Source organism: Amphiprion ocellaris, chromosome 10, assembly GCF_022539595.1.
Source record: "Amphiprion ocellaris isolate individual 3 ecotype Okinawa chromosome 10, ASM2253959v1, whole genome shotgun sequence".
Classification (NCBI taxonomy): domain Eukaryota; kingdom Metazoa; phylum Chordata; class Actinopteri; family Pomacentridae; genus Amphiprion; species Amphiprion ocellaris.
This window is the reverse complement of record NC_072775.1, coordinates 8,116,408-8,141,035: the sequence shown is the minus strand read 5'-3', so window position 1 is coordinate 8,141,035 and position 24,628 is coordinate 8,116,408. Positions and strand designations below refer to the sequence as shown.

The window sequence follows — 24,628 nt, the reverse complement described above, 5'->3', positions numbered from 1 at the left end:
ATTCTGATTCCAATATTTGAAAACTGTGTTTAAAAACGCCAATAAAGTGACAGCAATTTCTGCTTTGCTGGTACACCTAGAAAATATGTATTTCTTCTCTCATCTATCATGAAGTTCAAGCACAGAAAAATGACACTGCAAGACCCCTGCAGGACATTTCATGCTGGAGTATAGAGGATAAAACAGGCAATAGGCAGCTTTAATTTTGATGGGATGTTTTTCAATGTTGACAATACTGAACACTGACACTGATAAATAATGTTAACTGACAGCAAAAATACTTAATCATTGTAACATACATTTCTTAGAATACAAATATATCCCACTCAGATGTCATGTCCAAAATATACACTTGAATTTCAGTTTACAATGAAAACAAAGAGAAAGCAGAGGGGTGCACCACAAAGCAAAGATTCAGATCGCCAGGTTTTCTTTGCCCTAGCTGGCTTGACATAACCTAAAATCCAAAATAGAGATAATAGATATCAAAATGATGGTTATAAACTTTTTTCATTAGCCCAAGCTTTCTTCACCAGGCTGCGCACGCTCCAATAACACGGGTGTCTGATACATTATTTAACTTTGTTTACATAAAAAATTACTGATCTGCTTGAGTCAAGAGGAAGAGGTTGGCGTTTCTAACATCAGCTTATTGGGTTTGCAGATATAAGAGAATCTATCTCACTAAAAGAGAATATGATCTGGAAAAGACCTGGTGAAAGAGCGGCAATTCACAGCAAATTTGAATCCCAAACTCTGAGTAGAACTTCTCTGGAGCAGGTTAGCTGTGCAGCATCATCTAGCGGGTATAGAGAGAGCCACCTTCGTTTTACATCATAGTACATCCCCCCCTTAGGAAAACAAATGTGTCAGTAAAACTAGAATTCCTGCAACATTGTCCTTACAAGAGAGGGTGAGTGTGAAACTGATTACACAAACCACAGTCAGTACAAATACAATATTGATGTCAAAAATGTCTTATGGTACACTATGGAATCAGAGAGTCTCGGTTTGGACCACACTGTGAGTTTTTAAATGTCTCTTCAGGTGGTTGAGGCAGGTGTAAGCCTTTGCACACAGCTGACAGGCGTAGGGTCGAACCCCCGTGTGGGTCATGGTGTGTTTTTTCAGTTCACTGCCCCGTGAAAAGCCTTTCCCACACTCAGGGCACACGTAAGGTCGTTCCCCGGTGTGAACACGCATGTGTAGTGTCAGTTTGCTTGCCATGGTGAATCCCCTCCCACACACGGAGCATTTGTATGGTTTCTCCCCCGTGTGGGTCCTTCGATGTATCTGCAGCTCGCCAGCTGAGATGAACGCTTTCCCGCAGTCGGAGCACAAATATGGTTTCTCTCCCGTATGAGTTCTTATGTGTATGTTCAGATTCCCTGACACGGAGAAACGTTTCCCGCAGTACGTGCACTGAAACGGCCTCTCGCCCGTGTGGCTGCGCATGTGAAGGTTCAGGTCGTGTTTGTTCTTGAAAGCTTTGCTGCAGCGTACGCAAATCTGCGTTTTCTGCTGCCTGTGGCGAAGCTCGTGAGCCGTCAACGATCCCACGGTGGCGAAAAACTTCCCGCACTGCTTGCATTGGTTGGACAGCTCCAGAGGATGAATCTTCTGATGGGTCCTGAGCTCACTCATACTGGGGTAAACCTCCCCACACTGTCTGCATGTGAAAACACGGATCTGGCTGTGGGTCTGTTCATGCTTCCCCAGCAGGTACATCTTTTTGAAGCTTTTTCCGCACTGAGAACAGTCAAACTTTTGGACAATCTGAACACACTGGTGTCTAAATTTGTCCTGCATACACTGAAAGCTTTTCCCACATTTGATGCAAATGTAAGCGGCTTTTGTGCACTGTGTCCGCCTGTGGGACGACAGATCGGAGGTCCTTCTGAAGGCTTTCCCACACTGAGAGCACTTGTAAGGGTTTTCTCCGGTGTGCAGCCGCTGATGCTCCAGGAGTTCGTAACGGTAAATGTAGCACTTCCCACACTGACTGCATTTATGTGCGACTCTCTGCCGAGGGGGTCCAGTCATAGCACTGGGAGTTACAGGACTCTCCCCAGATGTAGAAGGTGTTTGGGAGGTGGCTGTACTTCCTTCATCGTACTCCTCCACAACGTGAACATCAGGAATACAGTCGGTGTGTTTTCCTTCTGTTTTCTGTTCTCCGTCGCTGCTGTTGAGGATGTCTGACTCCTCAGATGGCCATCTTGTATCCTGTACGTCGGAATCTCCACCATGTCGGAGAGCAGCAGGCATCACCAATTCTCTTTGGTCGTCAGACGTTTGTGTGTTAGATGGGACTTCTTTGGCACCGGTCTCAGTCAGTGAGGAAAGGAGGGACAAAGATGAGAAAAGTCGCTGCTCTGAGGGAGATGGTGCTGTTTGGAAAGAGAAATTAAAACAGCGAAAAAATTACAGTTTATTCATTAAACTTTTTGAGGCATTGATGTTATTTGTTTTTATATTTTGTAGTGTGGAGGATCTTCAGTGCATTTCTTGAGGTAAACTTTTTCCTATGCCATGATAAACTAACTGACTTAGTATGTGAAATTTTCCATTGCGCTCGCTTCTAGAAGCCAGTAAAATCTAATTTTGAGAAGATGAACCTGAACACTTCAAGTTTGTCTCACAGCAGACGGAGATTTGTGGAATTATTTTCCTGAGGAAACAATAAGAACTCTGTAACTTTTCATCTGAGCAGCAAAGTGGTGCTTTCGAGGTTTAAAAGAGAATTCTGGTTTAGCTCTGAATGTTTCTGTTGCGTCTCTTTGCTGACAACTTTATGCTCTGTGTCTCATTTTAATTCAGTAATTTGGCAAAAATGACTTCAGAAATCTGTTAAAAAATCCTCCAAATACATTGAAAATTGTCCACAACGACCTAAAAAGTAATTTTGGACATTTTTTGACTATGTAGTGTAATCAAACAGACCGAGAATTTCAACTACCTCGGCAGCAAGTTAACATGAGATGGCAGATCAGACCAGCAGATCAAGAGACATATTGCCATCTTCATGAACACACACATCAGTATGCCAACAAAACTAAGAATCCTCAGATGCTACATCTGGTCAGTTTTGCTATATGGATGCGAAACGTGGAGAATATCAAACAATATGCAGAAGAGACTCCAGGCAACGAAAGTGTGGTTCCTATGAAGAACGCTAAAGATATTGTGGGTAGAAAGAGTAACCAATGAAGAGGTGCTTACAAGAGCAAATGCAAAAAGAACAATGCTGGCAACCATCAGACTGAGAAAAATTTAATTCCTAAGGCATGTGATGAGGACAAATACATCGAATGCCAACACTGTACTACTGTACATGCAATGTATGACAGAGAAAAGTGGAAAGACACGGTCGTCAACACCATTACGCAAGACACCTAAGAAGAAGAAGTGTTTGCCCCCTGGACTTTTGAATAAATGTATCGCTGCAGGTTCATCAATTTATGTAACCTGCAAGATTTGGGGTATATATTTGTAAAGAATGCAAATGCGCAGTTTTTGACTGCATTTATGATTGTTACTATATATGAATATTTTAGGTTTCTAATTTTCTGTATGATATGGGAAATTGTCATACAGTAAAATGACGTCTGGTACTCTCACCTTCTTGTAGCATATGTGGGATGTGATTAGTTGTGGACTTAGAGACATTCCCAGTTCATGATGGTTTATTTTATTACAAACCTTTTGGGTCTAGTACTTGAAAACGTTGTGAATAAATGTATTTTTGTAAGTAAGTTTGTAGGCGTATGTCTGAAACAGTAATGTATCTGCAGCAATAAGTTTTTTGTTTTTAAAATTCTAATTAAATTTAATCATTCTCAGATTTGACAAGCTAAAACCCACAAATGTGTTTTTAACTTATAAATCACTCACTGTGATTGTTAAAGCAACAATTTACGCATAAATTTTATAACCTAGACAGAGAGACTTACCACTGGAATCCATTTTGCTCATTTTTCCATGACACACCCTGTGTCTGAGCAATACTTCCAGGTCATCTGCTTTGGTTGCACACTGTATGCACTCTTCTAGCACAGAAGGCGTATCACTGATCCACACTGCAGCCTTTATCAAACAAAAATATACATTTTAATGCACTTGAACCAAGACACACATTTCTGAAAATGCACTGTAAAGAGCTATTTTTGATTCAACAAATTGTGCATCTCTACCTGCTTAAAGTCTGGGATAAGCAGCAGCTCTTCCAGTTTGGTGAAGAACTCACAAACCAGTGTTTCCAGTGCTGTATCAAAGTCTGGCCCGTACTCCACAGGAAACACATTCTATCAGGGGAAAAAAAAACAAACCCAAAGAGTCTCATTATACCTCACTGTCTGATGATTAAACAAACACACTGCAGCTTTTATATATATTTAAACTAACTGTGACACACCTTGAGGAAGTGTTCTCTCTCTTTTGAGTCTTCCAGAAGTCTTTGAACGAGCCTGACAAAGTTGGCTTCAAGATCGTCATTTGTTGGATGAACCTGTTAAGTTAAAAACGCACATCAAAGCTCATTGCTTCATAACCAGCGAATAATTAGTGTCCATGTAAAGAATGGAACATCTCAAACCTGTTTTGAGCTAGTCTGCAGCAGGCTGTCCAGGTGTGTTTTAACACCTTGTAGAGCCTCCGACCGTTCATAACTCAACATCTGTAACGTCATCTGGAAAAGCCGTTAAGCACAGATGGTTCAGAAAACCAAAGAATCCCTCTTTGTTTCTAATAGTACCACAGTGAGGACGTGAAAAGAATCAAATCAACTGCCAGCTGTTCCTTATTCATACTATTTTCTGACTATATACTGAAAGGAGTTGTATTTAAAACCAACTTCATCGATTTTTTTTTTAGTATTTTGAATCTACATTAAAATCCTGCTGATGGTTTATAAAGCACTGAATGGTTTAGGCCCCAAATACATAGCTGATCTGCTGTCACTTTATGAACCATCTGGACCTCTGAGGTCATCAGGTACTGGTCTGCTTTCAGTCTCTAGAGTTAGAACTAAGCAGCGTTTCCTCATTATGCTCCACATGTCTGGAACAAACTCCCTGAAAGCTGTAGGTCTGCTCCAACTCTCACTTCTTTTAAATCAAAGATCAAGACTTTTCTATTTGCTACTGCTTTCCTATTATAGCTTATTTTAACTTGTTTTAAATGCAAACTGTGATGTTATTTTTAATACATTTCTAATTTTCCTTTTCTTTTTATATTATATCTGTCATTTTAATTGTGCTCTTCTATGCTTGTCTGAATGGTTCCAATGCTTTTAATGTTTAAATGTAAAGCACATTGATTTGCCCTCATGTATGAAATGTGCTATACAAATAAAGCTGCCTTGCCTACATATACGACACTAAATGCTCCATTATCTTTATTTTAAGTGAGCATTTGCAGAAATTTCAGGTGATTTTTGCTTTAAGTTATAGTCAGTCAAGAAACCGTCTATTATTCATTTGCAACAAGAACATCCATGGGCAATGTGTGATGGTGTCACATATATTATGAGAATTACTACATTTTCATCCTAACAACGTCTTTTTATTTAGTTGCGATCTTAACAGCTATATTAGTCAACCCAAGAGTCAATTTAAGATTACAAAAACAGCAATTCCATAGTCAAGCAAATAGTTATGAGGTTTTGTCATGGCACAAGTGGCTGTTTTTAAAGCTAATATCTGCTAAAACTGAATACACAGTATGTCGATATATGGTGCCTCTATGTGTCTTACCTTTGCTCTTAAGCCCAGTGACAGCAGTCTCATCTGCCTGTTTGTCAAGATGTCAGGAATGGCTTCAGCTACTAAACACACAAACTTCTCCACTTTTTCGTAATGCTTCACGTTTCTCTGGCGGACGACCTTCCACATCACGGCCGACATAACCCGCAAAGGTGGAACCAGGAGCCTCAGCGATGACAGGCGCAGAGGACGCTCTGCAATGTGTTCAACAACATACTGATCCAGTCACAGAAAGCTTTTTTTCAAACACAAGATTCAAGAAGCATCAATAATAAAACTTCTACATCCTAATTAGAAAGCTGGACTGAGAAAACAACCAATAAAAACATCGGGTGTATGAGTAAATCCTCCTGAGAACCGAGGAAATAAAGTATCTTTCTATGTAACTTTTGGGATTTCCTGCCTTTTTGGAGCTAAAACAGCAGCTCACAATTTAGAATTTGTGAAAATATTTTTATTTATATATATATTTTTAAAAAAACAGCGACACTTCGAAATCAGAATAGTCTGACAAGAAAATGAGACCGCCAATTCATTTTCTAATGAAGCTTTAAGAAACTGAATTAAACTGAACATAAATTAAACTGTCAACAACAAAAACAAAACAAACGTCCACTACAGAGGACATAAATGAATGGGCCAGGAGGATGTGTGGAAGGAGTTGACCATTTATTTGTCGGACCAATTATGTGATTCAGTATTAAGCAATTTTTCCAGTCATTGGCAATGTAATTTTTTCTATCGATTCCTGACAAAATAAATTCCTTCTGACTGTAATCACTACACTCTGGGTTCGACAAACACCTTCCCAAAGCATCTCATTCGTTACAGGTAATCTGTAATAGCCGATTGACAATGAGAGATAAATTTAGAAAAATTCTCTTTTAATCAAACATAAATAAACAGACATTTCAATATAGTCTTGGATGTTAGCTAATGAATGTTACTTTTGGCTTGTATATCTACTATCTGGCAACATAGCTCTTGTACAGAGATGAACAAGTCATATTCATCTCAATTTAAACCTCAGTGTCAAATTTTAGATGAAATCGTGCATGCAGATGTATTTTTGTGATGTGACCATTTCCTCCACCTGTTGAAAGATATTTTTTCTCCTGTGCATTTTTTTGTAAATGAAAAAGTGTCATTTTGGTCTCTTTAATATTTGTTTTCGTCGATAAGTAACCCTTTCATGTGTTATCTTTAAAATAAATGCAACTAGACTACAGTGGAATTAGAGATGCACAACAAAAACTTGTCACGGAGGTGCAAAACTTCATCCTTTAGTGTGTCATTTGCAAGAAACTGTGCAAATATAACATAGGCTGCTATTTAATTTCACCTCTTGCGTTATAGTTACAAACACGACTGGTGACAGCTGCCAGATTGATGAGTGAAAGCGAGGAAGTTAACGTTAGCAGGCGAGCTAACAGCATCAAAACAAACCGACAAGAGCCCAATAGAAATTAAACGTTACCCATTTTATTCCCCCGAAGAGGTACAACAGTTGGATGGACACTGAGGAATGCTTCCTAATTAAAAATATCTTCCTCCTGTTGTGACCAGCTGTCAAAACCAGCTCTCAATCCAACACCTTGCTGTTTGTCAAAATGCACCTGAGAGACGTTTCCTGGTTCTTCTTCTTCGTGGTTTATATTTGAGTTGACGTCATTCTACCGCCACCCGCCGACCATCTCCTGCAAAGAGATAGATAGATAGATAGATAGATAGATAGATAGATAGATAGATAGATAGATAGACAGATAGACAGATAGACAGACGGATAGATAGATAGACAGATAGACAGATAGATAGATAGATAGATAGATAGATAGATAGATAGAAGCTTACATACAACAACAGAAATACAGGCAGGTTAGTAATACTAACATTAAAGGTCAGTATATACTCTGAAAAACTTGCTGTACAATACTGTAAAAAAACACTTCTAATTTTAAAAATCTATAGAAATATTACATGTATTAAAGGTCAATCTACAGTATTTACACATTTCAAGGCACTGTGATTTCAAGTGACTTTGACAGGTAGTACGAAAACAGTTGTGTAAAACACATACATAAGGTGCATAGACATTTTAGAATCCCATTGGTCCTAGTGTGATCCTGACAGAGACCCTCCCTGACCACTCACAGTTCCTGAGCCTGTTGGTGGAGCAGGTCAGAGACTGAACACTCTCCTCTGCCTGATCACAGTCCTGTGCAGAGGATGCTGGGTGTTGTCCAGGATGGAGAGAATCTTCTCCAGGGTCCTTCTCTCTGCTGCTGAAACCAGAGAGTCCAGCTCTGTGGCCACCACTGAACCAGCTCTCTTCAGTCTGTCCAGTCATGCAGCAATCCCTCTTCTTAATGTTCCCTTCCCAAGAAACTACAGCATAAAAAAAAGAACACTGGACACGACAGCTCACTTCCAGCAACTACACACAAATCTATTTTTTCCCCCCAAAAGTCAGACTCAAATAGATTTCTTTTTACTTAATTACTTATTATCACAAGTAATCAACACCACCACGTAGCATAAACTGCACAAAATATCCAAAGAGATCCAAAAATATTATTTTTAATGTCGCTGTAACTGGCTACTCTTCTTTTTTATTGGCAACCTGATAAATAATTGATTTGTAGTTGCACATCACAAGTGGTTTTTGGTTAATTCCAGCTTTATATGAAGTGAAAGAAAGTATACAATTATAATGATGAATCAATGAATGATAGTCCAATAATACTTTTTTCACAGTAGAATGACATGATAATGCAAAAATAGGTTCCATTAAAAACTTGCTCAATATAAATCAAAGCTTAACACCGTCTGGCCATTACATCTGAATTTGTTGTTGCTAGGCTAATCAGGACTTGGTGAAATGGCTCATGTGGTGAAAATGAATTTTTACTGTTTTGTAGTGTGTGACTGTTACAAACATGGAGGTGTGTCATAAAAGCTGTTCAGACATCAATATGTTTTCTTCTGCAATATTCAAGTCCCTCCACAACTAGATAATCTCCCAGAAACACTACACTACTGCTATATTTCACCATGAACCAACAGTTATTTAGGCTCAAAATTTGTAGATTTCTGCTGCTTCCAAGCAAACCATTTCAAATGAACAGTCGTCCCTCAGTCCGCTAGGTTGTCTTTTTTTTTTTTTTTTTTAAACTTTCTAGTGTCCAAAATGTCTTAGCCATGAGCAAAATTTACCAAATGTTCTGCTGTATCCATTCACACTCAGCATCTGATGAACTAAAGATCCAGTAAGATTTTTTATTTTTTATGTCACCACAACCAACAGTCAAAATCCATGGAGTTAGCACAATGTGCAGCTACTGCGGCTAATGTTCCTATTAGCTTTGATTATATGTCCACAGGTCAGAGCTATGTGGGAAATGTTAAGCTGTTAAGTCCTTGTCTTGCAAATATTCACGTCTGTGTGGGCTGCTGTGCCAAAGAGCTGTTTGTCTCCACACTGTTAATCACAGACGCAGAGAGAGTCTTCTTCCTGAAAGGGGCGCAGTCAGCAGCAGCTCAGTTAATTTAAAACTACAAACAGTGCAGCAGTCTATTTAAAAGAGGGCTTAAAATTAGGAGTTAGGTAGGAGTTAGGAGCTTTAAAATGGAAAGACAACTTCTGGTAACATATGAGAATCACAACAGCTAATTTCCATTTAGTACTTCTGGCAATTTTTGGCATTTCAAATTAACAATATATTTAAAAATTTTAAAATATATTTCTGTTGAGTTTATATGCAGAGATACTATGATAAATATCTGTGTGATTTTGTGTCAAACTGTTACAAATGGAAGTTACAAGGAGCAAAAGAGTCATATAGAGGTAGTAAATAAACAAATAAATAAACCTCTAATTCTTTTAAAACATGATTTCTAAGTAAACTTACATTTGATTATTACATTTTGTTCTGTACTGTGTTCCCAGTTTGAGAACAACCTGGAACTCAGACACCTTCAAAGTAAAGCTACTTATTCTTCAGGCTGATCTGTAGATTCATGAATGTCCTGGTGGTGGCAGTGAAGGATATAAAACAGCGAAGGCCGCATTTGTCAGGAACAGAGGATCCATGTGAGAAGTAATTAGATAGTGCCTCATCAGGCCATCTGTACAGCGATAGCCACCATGCCCCACTAAATCCCTTGTACCTAAAAAGGCTATTTCCTCCTCTATTTTTTTCTTCTTTTTTAGTTTCAGCCCTTTTAGTAAGGCCAAGTTCAGCTTTTACATCTTTTACTTTGACATCATCAACAGTCAACAAGCAGGTCAGGGCTAACAAGTTGCAACCGCAGCTAAAACACAGACTAACTGCAATTTTGAATTTGAATGTCAAGTTTCTTCAGACCAAGAGAAGATGAATTACAATAAAAATCCTTTTTTTAAATGCTGTTTTGTTATCAAAAAAATTTGTGACATTAAAACACAGCAAATCTACGGAGGCCCATATCTGTCAGGAAAAATGACGAAAAAAACTAAGAACTAAGAATTGAAAATTATAAGATCAGAATGTCAAGTTTTGAAATACTTAAACAAAAATGTAAAGACACACTCAACATTTTGACTTTCTAGATCTATAAACTTTTAACGCAAAGCATTTAAAATCAATGTTTTATATTATAAACTGATCAAATTCTGGTATTAATAGGGGTTCTAGGAGTGATAATCTCCCCTCATTTATGCACTTCCCTTCCTGTTTATGGGGTCTCATTTTTGCTATACTTGGTTCTGGTTTCTTCACTTCTCTCAGCATCAGCAGGCAGCAAAAACGTTCTAAAAACCCACTGCATGCACCCTGTCCAACATCAAATGGCAGGCAATGTTTATTTCCAGCTGGTGAACCATAGCAGTATAAAGAAGTGTGTACAGGCCTGTCCAGTATCATGTAAATGTAAAATGATTCAAAGTTTTACCTCCTCTCAATAACTGCATTATTCCTAATTAATATGTTGACAAGCAGACCATTTTCTCTTATGAGCAAACAAAAACAAACCATACTGAAAATAAAGTCCCCAAAATACAAACTCAACGCAACAAATGTGAACACATCTGTGATCACTGACACACAAGTTAGAAAACTTAGCTGAACAGCATGAACACGGTAATAAAATGACTTGGAACACCAGAACTTTCTCAGTTTTGGACCTTTAAGCTGTGCCTGTGTGTACAATATGTCTGCATCATGGCTCCATGTGGAAAAAGCTGCTGGAGGAGCTGAAAAATTGTTAGTGAAACTTCACAATGATGGAAAAGGATATGACAAGATTGATGACCAACTACAAATCTACTGATCCACAGTTGCAGCAGTAAGCAGGAGGTGAACAGTGAGCCACAGGACCACTAATCAGAGCCACAGCGGCCCTTTAAATAACCCCACTGACAGGGCACCACTTATTTTACCTATGAAAACAGATGGATAAGTGCTTCAGACTTGGCACATGGATTATCAGTGGAAATCAGAGTTTCTGTGCAGTTCAGATAGTTAAATCGACCTCTAATGTTCAGAGAGAGATAAACATCAGCTTCCTCTTCAGCACAAAACTGCAAGATTAATCTATGCTTAAGAATATGAATAGAAGTCGTTTGGATATTGGGAGTAGATTCTTTGGTCAGATGAGACCAAATAAATTTGTTTGGCTGAGATGGTTCCAGCACATTTGGTATAAATTTAGTCATACTGCCACAGTGAACACATAGTCCTGGCATTGAAGCACAGTGAGTGTGATGACATTGGGCTGCATGAATGCAATAGGTGTTGGGAGATGACATTTACAAGTGGCACCATGAACATCTGAAGAAATACCAAAAACCAAAATACTGGCTGACAAGATGACTCCCAGTCTGCTGACCAATGGCAGAAGATGAAAATCCCAGCTTTATAATGATTTAAACACACTGGCAAAATCACACAAAGAAGAATAAAGTATTGAAACTATGACCTGTTAAAGTAAGGCACCGGAATCCAATTCAACATCTCTGTGATATTTTAATATTTCAAAGTGAAATACAGAGCAAACCAACCCCTTCAGCAAACAGTCTTGAGAAAGGCAGAACATCTCTTGAGAAATATGAGAAACATTTGCTGAGTGTCTGGAAAAAATTAAAGATTTAAAACTTGAACTGTGCACTGACTTTTACTGGGTGCCTGCATTTCGAGTGTAGTAAATCTAAAGCATTAGTTTTTAATTTGACACAGAGGAAATACTCAGTTATTCAACTTAGAAGTATTGTGATTACTGTGAGGTGATACAACGCTGAATCATTTGACATTGAAATGGTATTGCATCCTATGATATACTGTCTGCGACAGACTGGTGACCTGTCCAGGTGTCCCCTGCCTTCCCCCTCAGTCAGCTGGGATAGACTCCAGCCCCCCCATGACCCTAATGAGGATCAAGCGGTGTATAGATGATGGATGGATGGATAGATAGATGGATGGATGGTATATTGTACATGTATACAGACAATATGGTGAATACAGCAGAAAATTTAGAGACTGAAAAGCCAACTAAGAGTTGGACAGTTTTCACTGCTACTGTACTGCAATGGCCATTAAAATCAAAATTATATGACACTAAGGCAAAACTATGAACTGTTAAATGAGCATTTTGGCTTCTGAAATGAGATGTGATTATGGGGCAAGTGATCATATTTGGTAACTTTTATAGCACATATTAAATATGGCGTTACTCCCGCCTTCAATTTCTTGGAATATTTTGACCACTAACGGTCAAGGAAACATACATGTTAACTTCACTGACCTTGAATTTCAACATGAAAATTAGAAATGTTGAAAAAATGTCACAAAAATAATTTTAAAAAAGTCTTATGTCCTCCAGTAACACTGTAGGGTGAAATTTTGGATTTCAAAGTATTTCAATGAGTGCCCTTTAAAGGGTTAATGAGACAATGAGGTTTTCACTATGTTTGACCTGGTGACTACAATCAATAATTTTATTCATGTTCAGGGATTCTAATATTATTTTTTTCTTGGCAAAAATGGGCTTCCACAAATACCATTAAAACAAACTCACAACAACAACAACAAAAAGTCAGAGATTCACTAAAAAACACAACAGGTCCAGATGAACTCCTCAGCTAAGGACATTTTTGGTAAAGCCAGAGTTCCTCCGTACTTTAAGGACTGACTTTTAGTGGCTCGTACATGTTTGATTCGTGTCTGTGAGTTGACTCCAGCAGTGGACAGATTTAAAAACACAGAAAAGTGAATTACATTCCCACTGACCTGACACACTGATGATGATGAGACACAATATGACTCATAACATTCATTTTGCTTAATGTTATTTGAATATATGGCACACATTTAACATGCAATTCATCAAATGTATTAGAGTTTAGCATGTTCACGTTATATGCAGTTGATTCGTAATGCATTACATTGACATTGCTGTGTTTTACTGTGTGCTGGTGCATTTTGTAATTAGACATAGTGCCTTTTTAATCTTTTTAAAAATGTTTTCTCTCTCTGATGAAGCTTTAATCTCCACCACATGTCCAAACGCTTAAAAAGCAGATCAATTAGCAAGTCACATTCATTCAAGTTACATATTTCTGGCACTTCGTGCACAAACCCACATTAAATTCAGCGTAAGCATCTGCCTTTTATGACGATGGTTGGCTAAAGTTTAGTGTGTGCATGGTGGATGTGTTAATGCATGTACGAGCACGTGTGTATTGTATGTGTGAGTGTGTGTGTCTGTGTGTGTGTGCGTGACGGAGAGGGAGAAAGAGAGAGAGTGCATGTATTTGTGTGTCTGTGAGTGTGTAATTAAAACAAGTGATTTTTTTTTTTTTTTTTTTACATACAGATTATCCCTCTATCCCAGCTGGTCAGAGTTGGATTTGACCACCCCGACAACCAGAGAGAGGAAATCTCTTTGGGGCTAAATCCAAATTGGCACCCTTGATGATTTTTTTACCGAACTGAAAATGTGGGAGTGTTCAACTATAAACTTGAATTCGGCCTCATAACTAAAAATGATTTCGGCGGTAAAACTCGCTGACATCTGGAGGAACAAAGATTCAAGTGCGAGAGACGGAAACTACAAAAGCTAGAATGCAATATTTCCCATTTGCTGTGGTTTTGTATTTTTTTCTAGCTGTTTGCTCTATGACTGGACTTTCTATATTTACAGATGTATTTTTTAGCAGTTTATCTTTCAGTAGCATCACTGTGTGATAATGTGTGTGTGAACCTCCTTTATTACAACATACCTCAATTATTAAAAATTATTAATCGGCACAGATCATTTTGGCTGCGTTGTTGAGGGGTTTTACGTGATTGTGCTGCATTTGTGGAGGCATTATGAACAAATTTAAGCTTTAAAGGGCAATACACTCACAAGGACGGACAGCCGTGGAGATGCAGAGGTTCGTGCACATCTGTCCTGCTTTTTTTTTTTTTTTTTTTTTGACACACATGGACTCAGAGAGAGAGAGATTTAACAGCGCCCTGACTTGTAATGAGGTCAAATCAGCTAACTGGTTCCTCATGTGAAAATGGACAGATCCACAGCTAGGGATTTGTCTTGATTTGCTGTTTGGTACAGTGTGTACAAACAATAATTTTACAGCATTATTTTTTTTTGAATAATCTAAAACCATGCCATATAAACTGTATTGACATTTGGAAAACCCACGACTATGGAAAAAGGTTTTATTGCCATTTAATAAAATAATCCATGAATGTTTAACCTCAATGCAATACAGACAATCAGGTTCTCAAGGAAAGTCTTTTATATAAAAATGAACACATTATATTTATATAATTTGATCGTATGTTCTTCTGGCCATCATGTGAACCACTGAAATGGCCTTTTCAATATAAATACATTACAAAAAATAGGTAAAAATTAGCTTTACATACAATTATACAGCCTCAAAGCTCTTTACACACTTAATTACAAAATGAGCTTTCAGTGCATTCATGCTCTTCCAATCCACATCCATCAGATCAAATTAAATGGTCTAAAGAGATTCAGAAAAGTGTGCGGACAACAATCAAGATCAGGCACATGAATCAGGGATTATTAGTTCACACAGCCCTTCTGTGTAACTGACTAACAAAGGAAACAATGCGTTAGTTCTGAGAAAATAACTGTAATATGTAGTTCTTCACGAGGAAAGATATTGAATACACACCAAAAACTGCTTTTTTTCATGCTATAGTGTTATAAAATGAAGGAATCTGCTCTGGGCTACACTGTTTCACTTCCTGACAGTGCATAAAAAAAGATAATTTCATGGATGTGCTGCACATTCAAAATTATTTTAAAAAGCAATTAAATTATGACCAATGATTTTGGCTTAAATGATATAGTATATAATATGTAAATAGTTTCTGAGCAAATGTTAGATTTGGTTAAATTCAAATTTGCCTAAATAACTGCCACAGTCATCATTAGCTTGTAATATATAGCCTGTTAGCATCAAAACATCTCAATATTTGCACAAAATATGAATATGCATTTGTTAAAAATGTGAAAAACCTTTTATTCATAAATATTTCCACCACAAAGATTAGTAATACAAGTGTTCCAGTCTTCTTTTTTAACTGTTCTTATGTCTTTTCGCCTTTGAAGAAATGCTAACATTTAGCTGAAATTGTTTGTTGATTACTTGAGTGTGTTAGCTAATTTTGATCTCTTTGCCTCACTTTCAGTAAAAATACTTCTAAAGGCCACTTTTGTAACTTTTACTTGTTTCTTTCACATCTTTCTTGTCCTTTTCCTTGAGGTTAGATATTTTAGTCCTGGTAGATATGCCACTGTACATGTGCTCAAGGATTTTGCGATAAAAAAAAAAACAATTTAGCAAACTGATGAGCTACCTTTCACGCTAACGACAATCAACATTTCTGAACCACTGTTCCAAGAAGAGTACCAGTCACACTGTACAGTCGTATTAAGAAGGAACAAACGCAGCTAATAAATATCTTGTCAAAGATTTTACTTGAAAATTCTAATTAAGAATTTGATATTCACAGAAGTTTAATGTGGTGAAGGTGATGTTCAGAGTAAAACATGCTAAAAACCGCAAACACTGTGAATTTTTTTTCAAACAAATTAACTGTTTTGTACAGATAGACAACAAAAATAGAGTGCACCATTTTTTCTAGTATCATATCTTGATGTTAAAAAGTGAAAATATAAATTTTCAGGTTGATGTGCGAACAAGATTAACGTCCACCTGCTCTCTTAAAGGTTGCAACTATGTGACGTAATTGATAGTGGGGCTATTTCATTTATATAGAGGCTGTGAGTTACTAAAAAATATTGCATATTTCTTCGGCATCTGCTAAAACATATAAAAAAAAATGTCATCTCTTTGACCGTTAGTTTTCTTGATCTATATTCTCTGCTGTAAACAAAACATTACAATCACACTCCACACAATCGACTCTCAAAGGAAAGTTTCCTCGTAGTTTTCACCAGGCTCCCCGAGTTCAGAGTCTCTGGATATTGATCTGACCACCTTAGGGACGCTTAGACAAGCTGCCCTGGTCACGCTGTCGTAAGACGGCGGTGAGGACATTTGAGTTTCCTCTGTTAGCTGTACATCCTCCGTCCCGACAGGCCCGAAGTGCTGCATCATGGTGGCTATCAGCCCCTCTCTTTCTGGAGCATTCTCCACATCCACTACAGTCACATAGTTTATTTGTCTGTAGAGGTAGGACGCCTGCTTCATCTGCCGGCGCACCAGGTGCCTCCGATAACACCTCTGGATGATGATGGCGGAAACCTCTTCCAGTTTGCGGCGCAGTGTGGAGGTAATGGGCTCGTGGGAAATTTTCGAGGGGTTTGTCATCATGAACTTCTCCTCCATTTGCTGTTTGAGGGCATCCATTTCGCCTGACTCTCCCAGGACACGCTTTGTGAAGGCAAACAAAATGTCCAGGCAGTGGATCCTGTCTCCGCTGACCATGGGAAGGTCCATGGCGATCAGCTTGATCTTGTTGGGCTTTGCAATGCGCAGCGGCTCCGACAGTGTGTCAGCGAAGTTCGACAGCATGGAAAATTCGATGAACTGCGTGGCCTCCGAGTCAAACTTCTCCCAAACCTCATAAAACATTTCAAAGTCATCCTCGCTCAGCGGTTCTGTGCTCTCCTCTGTGGCAACGCTGAAGTTCTCCAGAATGATAGCTATATACATATTTACCACAATGAGGAAAGAAATGATAATGTAACTGACAAAGAAAGCTATTCCCACGGAGGGGCTGCCACAGTTTCCCCGGGTGTTGGTGCCTGTATTGACAAAGTTAATGTCACACTCATCCGGGGAGCTGGCCATTATGGGGCTCAGCAGGTTGTCCCAGCCTGCAGAGGTGCTGATCTGAAAAAGGCAGATCATACTATTCCCAAAGGTCTCAAAGTTAAACATGTCATCGACCCCATCTTGTTTTTTCACGTAGGCAAAGTTTGCCATACCAAATATAGCATAGATGAACATGACGAGGAAAAGCAGGAGGCCAATGTTGAACAGTGCGGGCATGGACATCATTAAGGCAAACAGTAAAGTCCTTATTCCTTTGGCTGCACGTATAAGTCGAAGTACACGTCCTATTCTTGCTAGTCTGATGACTCGAAAAAGGGTTGGAGACACAAAGTACTTCTCAATGATGTCAGCAAGAACGATCCCTGAAATGAGAACAAAAAACAAGCTAAGAGTATGTTTTTTTAACTGCATTTAAAGGTATACAGCTGCACTCATGATGTTTTTATATCAACGATGGATCAAATTTTTATATTTACTGAAAAACACTTCAATTTGATTACAGTTCTAGTCAGCATGACTGAGCTTTTCGAAGTGTGTTAGATCATGTTTTGGTTTTATAGTAGCCAATTTTACAGTTTTGCTTTAAAATCACGACTGTCATCAGTTTTGTTTGGAGGCCTTGTAGACCCATTGAACACCCTGTCCAACAAATTATGAACACACAGTAGTAATTCAACTTTAACTTTAGTGGAGGCAACTGTTTGCTAACAGGCTTACATTAACAATAAAGTGGTATCAAGTGATTCCATGACAATGTTGTGTTTACAGCTTCTTATGGCCAAACAAATCTGAACATGCAGCTTTAGTCCTTTAGTTCAGACATACTGTAATTTGATTTAGCAATTTCTTTATTATGCAATTAGAACAAAAAAATGAACTCTCTTTTTTCAGAGTGCCACTTCTTACCCACAATTGAGAGAATTATCACCACAAAATCAAAAATATTCCATGCAACTGTGAAGAAATAACAACGAAGGGCAAAGATCTTGATCAGGCATTCGGTGGTGAAGATGACAATGAAGGCCAGGTTAATCTTGTTGAGGATGGACTCTGTTTGCTCCGACTGCTCATCGGTTTCCACCATCATTGTCACCATGTTAACGATGATGAGCATCATGATCATGATGTCGAAGGCTTGCTTGGACGCCAGATCAAAGAAGAATGCTTGGAGGATGTTCTGGGATTGGGAAACATAAGCAGTGATTCAGTGAGGAGATAAAACAACAATTATACAATATTTATTAACATTAATGATATCACAAGAGAAATTATGAACACAAATATATCAGCCACAACATTAAAACCACCTGTCTACAATGTTAGCAGCAGATCATTAAAGTCCTGGAAGATTGAACTTTTTTTAAACACAGCCCACAGTTACTGAACTGGATTGAGAAAGTGGTGAAATTGGAGGCCAAGTCAACACCTTGAACTCTTGGTCATGTTCCTCATGTTCCAAACCATTCCTGAACAATGTTTGCATTGTGGCTAAAAGAGGTCACTGCCATCAGGGAATATTGTTGCCATGAAGGGGTGTTCGAGGTCTGTAGTAATGCTTAGTTTCATCTACATGAATGCCAGAACTCAGGGCTTCCCAGCAGATCTTTGCCCAGAGCATCACACTGTCCCAGGTAAAAGAAAAAAAAAAAAACGATGCACACATACCTGATTGTGCATATAATGTAAAAGAAAACATGACTCATCAGAAAAAGCCACCTTCTTCCATTGTTCCATTTCCCACTTGGGTAGCAGACAGAGGTCAGTACCAATTTGAGGCACTATACATATCAAAGTGTGATACAATGTGTGTTCTCACATATTTCTATTGTAGCAACATTAAGGTTTTTAACAGCTTGTGCTTCAGCTGTTCTTCTGTGGAATAAACAAGCTACACAGGCCAGTCACCAGTGGCTACGTGCATCAATGCTTTGGGCGTCCATGACCCTGCTTCAGGTTCTCAGGTTGTCCTTCACTGGACCGCTATTGTGTTACTTAACACTACATACTGGGAACACCCTACAAGTCCTGTGCTTTTGGAAATGTTCTGACCCAGTCTTCTATCCATAACAATTTGGCTCTTGTTAAAGTCCCTCAGATCCTCAAGCTGCCCATTTCTCCTGCTTCCAACTCATCATCTTCAAGAACTGACTGTTCATTTGCTACCTAATATATTCCACCCCGTAGCAGCTAGCATAATAACATGAGATTAATGTTATTCACCTGTCAGTAGTTTTAATGTTGTGGCTAATTAGGCACATGCCAAAATGTAGACATTTTTGAGAATGTACACTTGTCTTACAAATGTGTTACATTTTTGACTTGTAATATATTACCGCTGGCCTTGGTATTGGCTTCTGAGGTTTTTTAGATCCTAATTTCTTCATAGCATTGTAGTACTTCTTCTGTTCTTCAGTCATGAAGATGTCCTGTCCACCTAAGTATAAAAGAAAAATATCTCACATTATTTTTCCATAAGTCTTTCCATTTCCTTTAGTCAGTGCTTAACAGGACAAAGTAAAACCACTTTGTTTTCTGAAGAATTAAGTCACTTGTTAGTATACGGTTCTATATATTAGGCTTTGGTTTGAAAGGATAATGAAAATTTTTTTAATGGAACAAGAGTTGTACAGACTAACAAAGTCTTGTACAGACTCACATGACTGCAAATAATCACATGCAAATACCAAGTGATCCAAGCCTGACACCAGTGTTTTTAATACTTATCTTTCTTTTCTGTTGATTGAAATTGTCAATGATAACACCGATGAAGAGATTGAGGGTGAAGAAGGAGCCAAATATGATGAAAACCACAAAGTAGAGGTACATGTAGAGGTTGATTTCTCTGACGGGTTGTTCCTCCACCTGAAAACAAACGGTTGTATGCGTCAGCTGGTCACTGCAAGACCTTCATAACATAAGTTCTAAAAGTGAATGGATATACTTACTCCTCTTGAATCAACAGCGGCGTGCATTATTTCCATCCATCCTTTAAATGTAGCCTATAACATAAGATAATGGAACAAAATTATACTCAAACAACTGACTTCAGCTGCAGGAAAACTAAAATGCAGTAAGTCAATCATGTCACTTCTTTCAGCTCCCAGGATACAAGAACAACCATAACATGAGAATGAACCTGTAATAATTAATTAATTTAAGACTGTCTACAAAGTTTAGTGGATACTCGGAGGTTCTGTTCAGAAAAATAAATGCACGACCTTCAGTGGTTCCATCAAGTTAAATGATCATTTTTTTGAGTATCTAGAGACACATATAAGCCTCAAGACACTTTTAATTTCTGAATGCAAGTGAAAGCTGTGACTTGACACAAGTCAGGAAGGGAACAAGATGATCATTTAGTTTGCATTCCATAAGAGATCAGAATGGTGAACAAGCTTTTGGGACTTCACGGGTGTTTACTGGCAAATAGCAAACTGGCTGATGGACATTTATTTTGGATAGATAAGAAAAAACAAACAGTATTTCATAAAAAAAACTCACCACTTGCAGAAGGGAAAGGTAGCCAAGTCCTACATTGTCGAAGTTGACCTTGACTTTTGTCCAGTAGAACTGGGTGTCGTTCATGGAGAGGCACTCAGACTTGTTGTTGACAATAGAGACGCTGTGGGTGAAGCCTGTTCTGTTCACACACTTCCCAAACTTGCCAGCAAACAGGTTGACTCCCATGATGCTGAAGATGAGCCAGAAGATAAGACACACGAGCAGCACGTTCATGATGGAGGGGATGGCTCCTATGAGAGCGTTCACAACCACCTGATGAACAACAAACAAGGAAAGTATTTTAGAGAATTACATAGTCATAGGGATTGTTTGAAATTCCTTATTCCATCTTGGATTTCTTTAGTGATTCATTTTACTTCCAACTGATAATTAAGTGTCCATGTTCTTTGTAGGCAAAGATCTGATAGTTGACTAAATGAAGTTTTAACTAGCCGAATTTAATTCAAAACCAGTAACACAACAGATTCATGTTGGCAGAGGTGTAGATTTGTGTAGACCGAGTGCTTTCAAGGTAAAACACGATTGAAGATTCATAAAACTTTTGAAAAGAATCATCAAAATCTTAAGGTGAGTCCAGTTAAGAGCAACTGTGCCTTCACCATTCACCACACTGTACTTGAACATGCTAACATTAGCATGCCAACAATAACAAGAATTGTTACATCCCTACCCTACAGATAGAGATGCAACAATGATTAAATTTTAGTTGACAATTAATTATTATACATATAATTGCAATTATTGATTTAATTGTTTTTTGATTCATGTTATGTCTCTATTAGTTACAGATTGATGATATTAGCACCTTTAAAATACAAGTAAATCCATCAAAAGGCCTCCTCCAAGTTGTTGGACTCTTTTTTTTTCTGTTGCATTTTGCCTAAAACTATAATGTACCCACAGCAGTGGTGTGGTGATTGGCTTTTTTTGATTGAAATATGCCATTTCTGTTTCTTTTAGCTGTTTTTATAAGGTGAATAAAGACTGTTATACAAAATGACCGTGGTCAGCTCAAACAACTCAGTTATGACAGGCCTACCTACAGGTGGCAGAAACCAAATTTCATGGCAATCAATCGTCTAGTTACTGATATATTTCACTGCAAAATCACAAATGTCAACCTAATGGTAGCGGTAAATGAAACGTCAGGAGGATACATCATCTAGAAAGTTATATATATCCATATCAAGTTTTTTCCAATCCAATTAGTTCATGTAGAGACATTTTGGTAAGTGCAAAATGTGACCACCAAAGCCATTAAAATGTGTCCTCATTGATATCTGTACAAAATACAAATACAAAATCGATCCACTCCAGAGTTGTTCAGACATCTTAGTCTGAACCAAAGTGGTGGATCAACAAACGAATCAGCTCCGCCTACCTTTGGTCTAAACTTAATTTCACTAACAAATTTTGTGGGAATATTTCTATAACTAGGAGACTAACAAACTACAATGAAAGCAAACCACCTTTGGTGGAGGTAATATTCCTGAGATTAATCAGCATGTCAGTAATGTGTGACAAGTGAGATCGAAAGAGAACAGAAACCATATTTCTCACCCTCATGCCCTCAAATCTGGACAGAGCCCGGAGAGGTCTCAACGCCCGCAGGGTCCTCAGGGACTTGATGGCAGCAAAGTCTGAATATCCCAGTGAATTTGCCACCAGGCTTATCAAGGATACCTATATGGAGCAGAGAAAGACATATGAACTGTGAGAATCATAACATCATTTCAGGTGTGTAACTCAGTTCTCGTTCATGTTTAAACCTTTGGGCGAATTCTACAAACTGTGAATAGTACCGGGTGAAGATATACATAATCTTAACAAAAACGGTTAAGGAACACTGATAAATTTTCTTACTAATAAAAAAGACAACAAAAAATAATAAAAGACAAGTCAAAAGCATATAAAGAGCCATATTTATTGAGTTTTTGTGTATTTTGGGACATTCCACAGTTAGGAACACAAAAATTGAGTTTTTGAGGTTTAGATTTAGTTTGGTCTTTGTCATATTTTAGCAAATTTAGACTTCCACTCTATTCTACATCCAAACAGACAAAACAAAATGGTATTCCGCTGTTGAATGACCCTTGGATGACGGCTATGAATGAAAATGGCATGAAATATATGAAGGAAAGAACAAACTCATGTCATGATTGGTGATGACAAAACACAGACAAGTATGCACAATTGGACCAATAGTATCCATGCATGCATACTCAGCTATATATGCATATAAATATGTATATATATCAAATAGAGTGAGTTTTATAAAGAATTTATGTCATTGCCAAATTTGTTTCCCAATTTGTATCAAATTGGTCCAAAAAGTTCATTAAAAGCAATTTAGGACTAATAAGGTCCCAAATGGTCTGTATTTCTTTATAAAAGTCTATTTACAGATGTGTTTGTCCAATATATCTAAAGAAGATACTCATAATTAATTTTCAGGACTACAGAAGTCTTTGGCTCCACAAGAGTACAGACGGAAAAATACATAAACAAAGTAAGAGAAGGTAAGGTAAGGTATTTCTTTCATCGACAGAAAAGAAAAATAGGTATAGCAATGATCAACAGGATTTATATTTTCTTCAAACAGACATACCAAAGAACACTCAATACATGAATTACACACAACAACAATTCAACCGGTGTGTTTCTAATGTGAAAATATGACTAAAAATGTCTGTTGAGCAACATCGTTGTAGGTTTAATACTTTGCACAGTACACCAGATCTTCTGTAGATAAGCCTCAGAGCACATGGCATTGCATTTGTTTTTGATATAAAAGCCAAGGTCTTGCAGTAACTGATTCAGAAAATGACTGTTTTGTAGCAATATATATATATATTTTTATTCATATGAAATGCATTTTTTGTAAACAAGACGGTGGCTTTTGATATCACAACAGAAAGCACTTACGAGTGAAGAAACACAGAAGCATTTGTGATGCAGATGCAAGTTTTCCAATCCCAGAGCCCATACTCACCTGCAGCCTGCTAACTAGAACTTACCCTAACAATAGAGCGGTCTGTGGCAATCTGTGTAACAGCAGGCGAAATCAGAGGAAGTCAAGTCAGGCCACGGGCTGCTCGCCTCGGGCACTTCGGATGACTAAACACTACAGAGCCGCATCCATTTACCCCAAACATGTCTGATGCTCACAAAATGTAACATAACTTCTAACACTGGGGAACTTCTTCTACTGTATTTGGAGAATTCCTACCATATGAACAACTGCAAAACGGTATAATACAACTACTGTTTCAGTGTGTGATTTAGCTGTAATCTCGTAAGCTACTTTAGGTCCTAAAACAGTTGTCGAGAGTTTGTTTAAAATGGAGTGACACACGGCAAAGTTAGCACATTTTCAGTTTTTGCAAAGTATAAATGAACTGTCAAGTGCTTTCCTGTATATATTACGGCACTCACCAAGCTGTGAATCCCACAAATATGAGCTACATTCAGCTACAGTGAGAGGAATTACAGTTCAACCTGAAATCTCAACATGTTATTTTATAGCAGTGCAATTAAAACACGTGAGGCACAGCAAAAATGTTCACTTACATCCACAATGAGGAAGTCCAGCCAGCACCAGTAGTTGGTGAAATATTTCTTGAAGCCGTACGCGATCCACTTGAGGAACATCTCCAGCACGAAGATGTAGGAGAAGACTTTGTCAGCATATTCCAACACCACCTTTACGACTTTTCTCTTCTCAATGTAGATGTCTTCAAATGCCTGCAGTTTAAGAAAACACGTCACATCACTGCCGTTGGCCAAGCATTAAAAAAACATCTATCTGGAAAGTTATGTATTTTGTATTTCAGCTGGCAATCACTGCAGAAGTATTGTCACCAAACACTTGAAAATGATTCCATAATTACACCCTAGTCTGAACTAAGATCAGACAGAAATTTCCGTTACTTTATGAGTATACTACTGCTTGGAGACCAACAGTATATTTCTAAGACAAAATGTTTACTGCCTCAGGGAAAGTTACAAAGTGCATTTTAACAACACTGAG

At 38.0% G+C, this 24,628-nt stretch overlaps 2 protein-coding genes across 4 annotated transcripts in view; both read right to left on the bottom strand.

The window, feature by feature from the left end:
- Positions 1-198: 198 nt before the first annotated feature.
- zgc:171422 (uncharacterized protein LOC100001353 homolog) lies at positions 199-7,393 on the bottom strand. Its single transcript, XM_023274423.3, has 7 exons — positions 7,240-7,393; positions 5,754-5,956; positions 4,595-4,687; positions 4,415-4,507; positions 4,194-4,304; positions 3,954-4,086; positions 199-2,390 (listed from the first exon to the last, which is right to left on the bottom strand). The coding sequence occupies exons 1-7, from the start codon at positions 7,241-7,243 to the stop codon at positions 997-999; spliced, it is 2,031 nt and encodes a 676-aa protein (XP_023130191.2). The 5' UTR covers positions 7,244-7,393; the 3' UTR covers positions 199-996.
- A 7,048-nt stretch (positions 7,394-14,441) lies between these two features.
- The window catches only part of scn12aa (sodium channel, voltage gated, type XII, alpha a), a 60,624-nt gene continuing 50,437 nt past the window's right edge, over positions 14,442-24,628 (bottom strand). For 2 of the 3 annotated variants that reach the window (XM_055014090.1, XM_055014089.1), the window contains 9 exons: positions 24,169-24,342; positions 23,616-23,642; positions 22,159-22,281; positions 20,578-20,850; positions 20,022-20,075; positions 19,797-19,938; positions 19,410-19,510; positions 17,983-18,253; positions 14,442-17,438 (listed from right to left, as the gene is read on the bottom strand). In XM_055014090.1, the coding sequence (XP_054870065.1) occupies positions 16,204-17,438; positions 17,983-18,253; positions 19,410-19,510; positions 19,797-19,938; positions 20,022-20,075; positions 20,578-20,850; positions 22,159-22,281; positions 23,616-23,642; positions 24,169-24,342 (2,400 nt within the window). In that variant the 3' untranslated portion in view covers positions 14,442-16,203. The remainder of the gene's footprint in view (positions 17,439-17,982; positions 18,254-19,409; positions 19,511-19,796; positions 19,939-20,021; positions 20,076-20,577; positions 20,851-22,158; positions 22,282-23,615; positions 23,643-24,168; positions 24,343-24,628) is intronic. The other variant, XM_055014091.1, reaches the window with a different exon arrangement.

What these genes read in the sequence shown, in the direction of transcription:
- zgc:171422 (XM_023274423.3), bottom strand. An exon ending in CACTGGGCTTAAGAGCAAAG is followed by an intron (nt 4,688 to 5,753) that starts GTAAGACACATA and finishes CGGCTTTTCCAG; the next exon opens with ATGACGTTACAGATGTTGAG. An exon ending in AGAGAGAACACTTCCTCAAG is followed by an intron (nt 4,305 to 4,414) that starts GTGTGTCACAGT and finishes TTCCCCTGATAG; the next exon opens with AATGTGTTTCCTGTGGAGTA.